At 45.9% G+C, this 9,364-nt stretch overlaps 1 protein-coding gene across 2 annotated transcripts; it reads right to left on the bottom strand.

Annotated features, from left to right (window-relative positions):
• Nucleotides 1-554: 554 nt before the first annotated feature.
• SLN (sarcolipin) lies at nt 555-2,504 on the bottom strand. 2 transcript variants are annotated; one of them, XM_025145964.3, is made up of 2 exons: nt 2,187-2,504; nt 555-1,180 (listed from the first exon to the last, which is right to left on the bottom strand). In XM_025145964.3, exon 2 carries the CDS (start codon nt 1,073-1,075, stop codon nt 980-982), a length of 96 nt encoding a protein of 31 aa, XP_025001732.1. In that variant the 5' UTR covers nt 1,076-1,180; nt 2,187-2,504; the 3' UTR covers nt 555-979. The 2 variants fall into 2 exon arrangements, with proteins under 2 accessions (XP_025001732.1, NP_001289116.1); NM_001302187.2 differs by having other exon boundaries at nt 2,397-2,504.
• Nucleotides 2,505-9,364: the final 6,860 nt, after the last annotated feature.

Below are 9,364 nucleotides of genomic sequence, written 5' to 3'. Positions count from 1 at the left end.
CACCCTTACAGCTGCCTTCTTGTGGAAAGCTGTGCTTTTTAGAACAGAATAGCACAGCGTAGAGTAGAGTGGAGTAGAGTAGTCCAGATGGAAGAGACCTACAAAGTTCACAGAATCATAGAACGGCCTGAGTTGGAAGGGACCTTAAATATCATCTAGCTCCACTCCCTTGCAGCACAGCATCAGCTCCTCTCCACAGGCACAGCTCCAACGAGCACAGCTCAGTCCTAAATAGGACTCTGGGAATCCTCATTCAAAATCCAGCTTCAGAAAATGCAATTATCTATGAGATAGAGGTTCTCTTTGAAGTCCTCCTCCACAGCACAGGTGGCATAAGTCACACTGGACATAAAAGTTGATGGAATCAGCTCATCCTGTGTGGGTGAGCATCAGCTGACTTGCAGGATCACAACTGTCACCATACAGCAATTTTTTATAAAGTGCAAATAAAAATCCATGTGAGAGAGGCAAGCAAACCACCAGAGCTGTGTGACGCACCATGCTGCAGCTATCAGTGGGTCTTCCAGTAAACAGCAGTCAGAAAAGCTACAAAGAACGGTTTTACATGTTCTTTATTGAGGTGAAACAAAATCAAGCGAAAGCAGCGGTTTCACATTTCTTTCTGCTAAGCAAGTCTGTGCCTTTTATGCTGGCTCGCAGACAGACCCACTGCATGCTGCAGGGGTTATACCCTGCCCTGCCACCAAAGAAGCAGGCGCGTGGGCAGAGGGGCACAGAACTTACAGCCACATAGGACATTTCCTAAGGATCTTGCATTTTACAGCTGGATCAGTGCAGAATAAAATAATTACACCATCACAGACCCATTACAAACATGAACACGGGCAACAGAGACTAGAGAGTAAAAAAGATCACGGCATCCCGAATTGACCAAAAGCTCCTAACAGAGACGTGTGGTGGTGTTACTGGTGTCTGCCCACAGAGACCCAGACCAGCTCTGAGAGTATCTGACCGTCCTTTACTCCTGATAGGACTTCACCAGGAGCCACATGAGCAGCACAGTGATGAGGACAATCATGAAGTTGAGGAAAAGTTCTTGTGTGGATCGCTCCATTCTGGGGGACGTTCGGGGCGAGCAGAGGTCAGCGGGCAGAGCAAGGGGGAGCCAGCAGGGGCTCAGCAGGGAGCGTCCTTGAGCTCAGCCTTCAGGTCACAGGCTCTTGTAAGGAAAAAGGAAAATACGTGAGGAACAGATACGGGAAGGCAAGTCCGGCAGAGCTATCTATATCAGCACGAATAAATGTTGGTTTTTGAGCCTAGAAGTTAGTCAGCACCGCGGGTGCTACAAAGCAGCGGCCATCTCGAGCAGCTTATCGCCTTCTTGGATTGCCAGCATTTGACAAGAAACGATCTCAGCGTCACCCCAAAGCACTTCTCCCAAGGGGGAGCAGTCCCTGGAATTCTGCTCTGCTTTGTGCCAGCATTCCAAATAAATAAAGCCCCATCCCGTGTGTTACTTCGAGTTGACGTACACTACAAACACGCTTCTGTTCAGCATTCTCTAGGCTCTGATGTTTGTTTGCCTATTTCATAATTTAAAGAAAAGAGTTGCAATGCATTCTCCTGTAACGAAAAGCTAATACAACTCCAGGATTTGTTAAAGCTAATAAAGCTGAAAAATCCCCTGGATCTTTATCCCAGACACTTAGCCAGCATTCCTTAAATAATCTTTGTTGCAAATAAAATTTTGCACAGAAATACTACAGCTGCAAAAAAATGAATTTCAACTTCTCCTGTAAAAGTTAAAGGAGAAAGCAATGAATTGCTTGTACCACTACAAGTGCAAGGAGAACTTAAGGTGAGGCGTTTTCCTTTCTGAAGAGCTTCATAAACATTGTGAGTTAATCCCATGGATGAAATGGGATTTTCACAAGCAACTTCTGACTTCCCTGCACTTTCAAGCCTCTTCAGGTCTATAGAAATCCCATTCAAGTTATATTCAAAAGCTCTTCTGATGCTTATTGCTTTTATTTACTTTATCACAGCAAGTTTTGAATTTTTCATGTTCATAAGTTCGTACAGAGAAATGAGGATGCTTTACCAGGAATGCCATGTAAATAAAATAAACCCTTTAGACAAATGAGGCATAAGCTCAGACAAACAAAGAATTTCAGCATGCAACCAAAATCTTCAAAGAGAAGAGAATCTAGATTGGGCTGTCGTACCTATGGTGCAAGGAGGAGAAGCCCTGGGACCATACCAGAATGAAGGCAGAAGGTTTAAATAGAAACCGCTTGAGTTTGCAGATTAAATATTAAAAGCCTACTGCATGCAGTTCACAAATTCCTCCATTCCCAAGCTGTTCTTCCAGCCTCCCGTATCCCTGGGCAAGAGAAAATCTGACCTAATAAGTAAGCCAAGTTTTTTTTTTTTACCTTATGAAGGTGAATGGAGCCCAGTGGTTCTGCCTCTGGGGCTCTGGGGCACTGCAGATACAATTTCTCTCTCAACTTCTGCCTATCTCCCACTCGGTCTGGTGCCCCGTCCCGCTGTGGGAACTGAAGTAGTCTGAGGGAGGAGAGCAACAAGTGTGTTGGCAGCTCAGGTGCTGACATCACCCCCAAAATATTTTAAAAGGGCTAAGCTGGGCTGCAGGGCTTGGTTAAGGCTGCTTAAGCTGCGGGGTCTGTGGGCTGGTTTACTCACTTCAGCTCTCCTCACAGCATGCTGTGCTGGGAGCAGGGCTGCAGGCTGTTGGGGAGGCAATGGGATCTTACAGGGCATTTCTTGTGGCCCCTGGGGGGCTCCTCACACAGCGTGGAGAAAAGAAAAGGCAAGGAAGAGCCATGTGAAGAAGCTCGTGTGCTGATTTCAGCAGCTATGAAGATCATTTCCAGCTGCTGCACAGTTAACTTCTTCAGTACAGCACGGCTGTTGGTCTCCTGCATATGACTCTATGCCATCCTTATGGTCTCATGTTCATATGTGTTTAAAAGAATGTGAAGAGGAACAAAATATTTTTTTTGCGTTTAAACACAACCTTACAAAATCCAGGAGCATTTTCTGGGTAGAAAACTCTGAGATTAGGAGGTTTGGAAAGCATCACCCTTTGTATTGAAGAGCTCCAGTCTACCTGCATGCTCTTCCCTCAACAGTTTTCCATGTTGCTATCAATGTTCCCATGCCAGCACATGCATAGAAATGGTTCTGCAGTCCTGCAGTGTCTTCTCCCAGAAAGCACTCTGCTCTGCAGCCTAGGTAGCTTAACCCTTAACCTTAACTTTGCCCACGGCACAGCTAGAACCTGTTATAGACACGAATGAAAGGAAATGGCAGGAAATGGCTGTTTGTTTCCTTTAAACCAATACATCTCAGCAGGGTGAGCTAGGCTGAGCTGGGAGCTGACTTTGTACTGCCCCTTGGCTGGGCACTTGGAGCTTTTGCTCGAGTATCTCCACAGAGGGACCAATGTCTGATGTCACCGAGCAGGAGGGTCCTGGTCATGCCAAAGTGTGCTAAGTTGGCCACAGATCAGGCCCCCACCATCAATGCCAGCACCCGGCACGCAGGATGAAGGTTATCAGCTGATTCTCATGTCTTTGGTACATTCACCCTCAAGCATATTGGGGCAGGCTGTGACACCTCCTCCCCGGGTTCATCCATCCTCTGGCACTCTCAGATGTCACTGCTGTGCCCAGTGAGGGAGCCCGGCTGGCGGAAACCAGCCCAAGGGAAAACAAACCACAACAAATAGCTGCAGGTTACCAGGGAGGCGGACAGGGGCTGGCTGGGCTTGCTGGGTGAGCTCCATAAATAGCACCCCTAGTGATCACCGGGGGCAGGGGGTGGACCACAGAAGTCTTCCCTTTTGTTGGCTTGGCTGTCTTTCTCCTGCCCTCCAGGGTCATGAAAGCCAACATCAGTGGGTGGTGTCCTCTGCTAAATGATACAAAGGAGGGAGCAAAGGCTTAACCAATGCCTGACTTCTCAGGGAAAACTTGGGCAAAGCCAATGACCTCCTTTTGCTGGAGTCCCATACTTACAGGGGATTTGGGAAATCCAGATTCAAAATTCTCCCCCCAGACTGAGGGCAACAAGAGGTACAGCCACCATGATCCTCCCTTAAATCCTTCTCTTCCCCAAATGCTCCCCCAGCACAACTCCTTCCTTTTGGACTTTGCCCACGACAGCTAGAAAAGCTTCCCTTCTTGGAAGCAGGGAACCAACCCCCCAGTATCATTAACCAGCACTGCCAGTGAACACCCTAACTCCTGCATACCCTTCCTTTTTCTCTACAGACACAGATTTGTTTTCACAAAGACATATAACTGAACAGAAGTTGCCAATAAACACACCTGAGCTATGGACCATGCCTGTACATTGACTGCCAACCCAACCAGTGCCTGGAATGTCTGCCTCCAGTATGCCCTGGATTAGAGTCTGCAGTTGACAGAGGCAGAAATTTCTGAACCATCTCCCACATCATATCCCTAATGTTTATGAAAATAAGACTCCAAAGGCTTTAAAGACTGTGTCTCCAAAGGACGATTTATTCAGCCAAGGGATGTAATACCAATGACGAAAATGGAAAGAAGGAAAAGAGGAAAATGGACTCAATGGATCTACTTTAAATGTTACCCCAGAGGTTTAAATGTTGTGCTGAACGTTTTTCTTGTTAGCACTTTTATTTTTTCTTCTTTTTCTGACAGATCTGGGTGTTCTCAGCTTTCACATGCCCTATGCCAAAGCTGCCTCCTCATACCTCACATACTCAAACTTAAGGCTCCAGTCTATATTTAAAGTCACTGTGACTATCTCAAGTTCTTTCTGGCCTAATAATCAAGCAGCACATAATCTTTTGAAGCCATTCTTACATAATCAGAGTAGATATATATTCTAATCTGCTAATAATGAGTTCATTTTTAAATCGTCACTTACTTTCTAATGTAATCGTATCTTCTTAGAAGACCCACTTAAAACACTGATCCCTTACTCTGTATGAAGGTAAGTTTGCAGCAGCATGCTCTATTTGTACACACAGTAAGTGACTTGCCAAAGCAATTCTGAAATGCTCATTCTTTGTGAGCCAGGTACCTGGGGCTGCAGAGAGAACTCAGTTTGCTTAGACACAAGTGGGTTTAGCCTCCTCTTTGCATTAAGACTTTTAGCCTTATATTTAAAAGCTAAATGTGTTGGCAGTGTTGAGCTCCTTCCTCAAGGAGAAGAATAGAACTTTACATCTGCCTAAGCCAACTGCATACCATGTCCCTGCCCAGAGATCCCACCTACACTTGCACCTATCTCAACCTCTCCATCAAGCTAGAGGTTTTGAACTACTCCTCAGATGTCACTGGTGCCACTTCTCCAAAGTGAAGTAAATAGGGCTGCCAATTGCTATAGTGATAGGTGCAGGTGAGAGGTAGATCTGGATCCAGTTCTCTTCTTCCTCGGTGCAGGTGTGCAAAGCACTGCACTATCTGCAAGGCAAAGCCACAGGGGCAGCAGCATCTCCAGAATGAGATGGCAGTACTGTGAGGACCTTCACTGTTTATATTTTGGACATGTAGAGTAGAGTTGCCCCCATATTGCTAATGTTTGTTGCTCACTGCTCTTGTCCTTCTAAAAAACACTGAAAATGTTCATAAAACTTCCAAATTTCATCACTATGCATTCACTTTCATTCATTCACATTGAGCTTCACTTCACGTTGACTTGCTAGCAAGGCTGATCCTCAGTGGGAACACAGCAGAAAAGTATCACTATTTTTTGCCTGGTGAGTGGGATTCACCTCTTCTAAGCTGAAATATCACACTGCAGTCAGAGGGGAGAAACAGTACTCTAGAGGGCAATTTATTTCGCATAAAATAGATATTTACAGTGCTCTGGGAAGTTTTTAGCTGTTGTGTCTCCACAGTTATGTGAGATGAATATGAGCAGAAAATCCAGGATAATAAGAAAAAAAAATGCATTAGAGAAGATTGCTATATAGTCGAAGTGTGGGCCACAAGTCCCATAAACATTTATAATTGTTGCCAGATCCTTGTACTCTGTCAGATTTCATATATTTTTAGACCTGTTATTATATTTTATTAGGCTTATCATTTTCATTTTTAGCTTTGTTATTTCTAGGCTTCTTTTCACATTCATTCCTGAGACAGAAAACACTCCTCAGTTATTTTTATCCAGAGTTTCCAGCTGGACAAAATCTGCAGTGCTGTGACCCAGAATACAATCCCTCAGGGCAGCACAGGTAGCCCAGGTCAGCGATTCTGTCCCAGAGAAGACTGCATGCAGCCCTGAGTGCAATGGGGAAAGGAGACAACCTCAAATTCCTTATATGACACCACAAACATGAGGGACGGCAAGAAGGAGGAAGGAGAGGGAGACCACAGTTTCTGTCTTTAATATCTGTCTGTCTTCAAACTTCCCCAAACGTCGGGTCATGAGTGAAGGAAACATCGGTTCACCCTCAGTAGCAGTACACAGTTATCTCAAGGGCACTCAGGACAGAGAACAGAATTTAAGAGGTTGGATATCAGAGGTTAAATAATGCAGAAAGCTTAGCCAAAATGTTTGTATTTTATATCTCACTTGTTCTGAACAGATTTGTGTTCTGGGACACAGCATTTGTCTTTCACAGGGCTCTAAAGTAAAGCGTTAAAAAGCAACTTGCCCTGCGATGCTTACCACCAGACCTTGCAGTAATGAATTCTCCTAGAAGATAACTGAAAGCTGCCAGGGGATTAAGGGCTGTGCTCTGAGACTCGCTCTCACAGCAGTCCCCTGTCCAGCCAGGACTGGCTGAAGCTATGGAGAGGCTTTGGGGCTTAACCTTCTGTAAAGCTTATGTCAGCAGCCAGAGTCAAGGTCTCAGCAATATAGATTACTGCAGCCACACTCTTCCTAGTGTTAAAGCTTAAAACATGCTGCTAGGCAGCACTGCAGCTGGGGAAGGCGGGTGCAGGATGAACCCTGGGGCTGCAGGTCCCCATGCCAGCAACATCTTCAGGGCAGAGTTGCTCCGGCCTTTGCCACATCAACAAAATTTCTTACTGCAACAGATGCAGTCTCCAGAAGGTATGTTTGAACTGGCAGACTCCCACCCACAAATGCAAGGTGCTATAGGAGCAAAGAGAAAATCAGCTCCGCATTTGTTCAGACAAAAACAATTTGTAATGTAGCAGAGAAATACGTGAGAGGGATTGACTGTAGAAGCTGCTGTCGAAGGAGAATGCATAGAAATGAGAAATGTGATCCGTCTTGTTTTCTGAACTGGGATCTGCTTACAGGTGGTGGAGCAGGATCAGGGCACAGGCAGAGGAGAGCAGCTTTCTGTACACAAGCTTTGAAGGCCAGATGAGCTTCATGTGCCCAGCAGAGAGGAAACTGATAAGTTTTGGCAGAAGGGTGGTTAGGCTGAAAAACTCAGCAGGTTTTCCTTGTTGCAGTGATTATAGTATACAGGTTGGAGGTCTATAGTGCAGGGAGGGGGAAGGATGACCCTGAGGACACCTAAATGTCAGTCTTTCCTGACCTGCTCCCCCTACACAGCCTGGGGCTTTGCAAACATCCATAGGGGTTGGTAGCCAAGATCTTTTAGATTTGGTCTTCACTGAGACCTCTTGGAGGTTAATAGACATCTGTTCTGGTCAATGGGCTCTGCGCTTTACACCATGGTGCTCCTCAAAATGAATATGAGAGTCTGCCATGCTTGATACCCCGATAAAGTAAAGATCTTCTCTACACCTCATGCTTGTTTAAGGGACAGCATTAAAGAAACACTTTGAGTAAAACTGCACAGTGATCCTACATCAAGACTGATTGACACCTTTATTGCTATCAATGTGGTGAAAGCTTCTAGCACTGGGCTCAGCCATCCCAACCATTTCCAGAGAAGCTGTGGATGCCCCATCCCTGAAGGTGCTCAAGGCCAAGTTGTGTGAGGCCCTGAGCTGCCTTATCCAGCAGCAGAGGGTTGGAACTAGATGATCTTTAAGGTCCCCCCCAGCCTAGGCCATTCTATGGCTCTATGTCCCTGGCACAGGGCAGGACACTCAGGCAGTGAGGAAGGCTGTGAGCCTGGGGCCTGCTGGCTGCATCCTGGGAGCTGTGAAAGCACATCAAGGTGTTTGTCTCTGTGACAGAGGGGTGATTAAAACTCCTTTCCGAGCAGGACATGAGGTGCTGCCGACATCCCCCAGGCTGTCCCCTCACCCTGACTCAGCGAGGTGTCTGTGTGCCCTGATTTAGTTCTCCTACATGACGTGATTCTTTAATAAAGTATGTGCCAGCACCACACAGAAATACAATCTTTATCTCCATGAACAACCATATCAGCACCACTGCTGTGTGAAAATCTTTCAGCTCCATCCCATACAGCTGTCATGTGAGTTCTTAAATCTCTGGAGTCATTTATACAGCAGCCTGTAAATAGTCCCTGCGAGGAAGGTTTGCCTGTAGTTACTAGGTGCCCATCTGCTGTTGTGCCAACACACCCTGCTACCTTCAGCCTGCAGTGTCTGTGTAGATTGGGAGACTCCCTCTGTGTGCTCCTGAGAAACCTGAGTCCTCATCTAGACATCCCTGAGCCCAGCAAAGCAAAAACTCTGAAATTCAGGCAAAGTTCTAGCCAAACTGGGGCCTCAAATATTTTTGGGCAGACAAGTAAGGATCAAATTCTGTGTGATGCTCTACCTGTTAGCATGAGCTTTCATTTCCTCCTACTCTCACCACTTCACAGACACCAACAGTGAATTCTTCAACATATCAGTGAGGTTTGACTACATAGAAAAAAAGGGAAGGGAAGGGAAGGGAAGGGAAGGGAAGGGAAGGGAAGGGAAGGGAAGGGAAGGGAAGGGAAGGGAAGGGAAGGGAAGGGAAGGGAAGGGAAGGGAACAGCACCATGGTGAGACATCATTCCTATAGCTAGTAGACCTTCAGGAAGTATCTAGCTAGTAGTAGGCAGTTTATCTCACCTGCCATGAGTCCAAACCTGAGAACATGGAAAAGAAACCACAGTCTCCCCTAGGAACACTCAGAGACGCATATGAACAGAGCAAGCAAGTTGAGACCATCGCCTGAGTCCCATAAAGGGGAAAAAATACCAGATAGGAAGCACCAATCCTGCTTCTGGAATTATAAAGCTCAGAGGTGGAAGCAGCATATTTTCAGCCTACAGTCACTGCAAGTAGGCACAGGAGTCTGCAGATGGGATGTGCAGGAATGAGCTCCGGGTCCAGATTCTGAATGGTGAAGAGGCAATCAAATTAAGCTGAACCAGAACTACTGTTGAATTTAAACAATACAAAACAAAGCAAAACAAAACAAAACAAAACAAAACAAAAAAAAGGAAATTTATCTCCATAAATGCTTCATAGCATGAGCCCCGGTGTCAGTGTGCTTC

This window comes from Gallus gallus, chromosome 1, assembly GCF_016699485.2.
Source record: "Gallus gallus isolate bGalGal1 chromosome 1, bGalGal1.mat.broiler.GRCg7b, whole genome shotgun sequence".
NCBI classification, from domain to species: Eukaryota; Metazoa; Chordata; class Aves; order Galliformes; family Phasianidae; genus Gallus; species Gallus gallus.
This window is presented reverse-complemented; position numbering and strand designations above follow the sequence as displayed.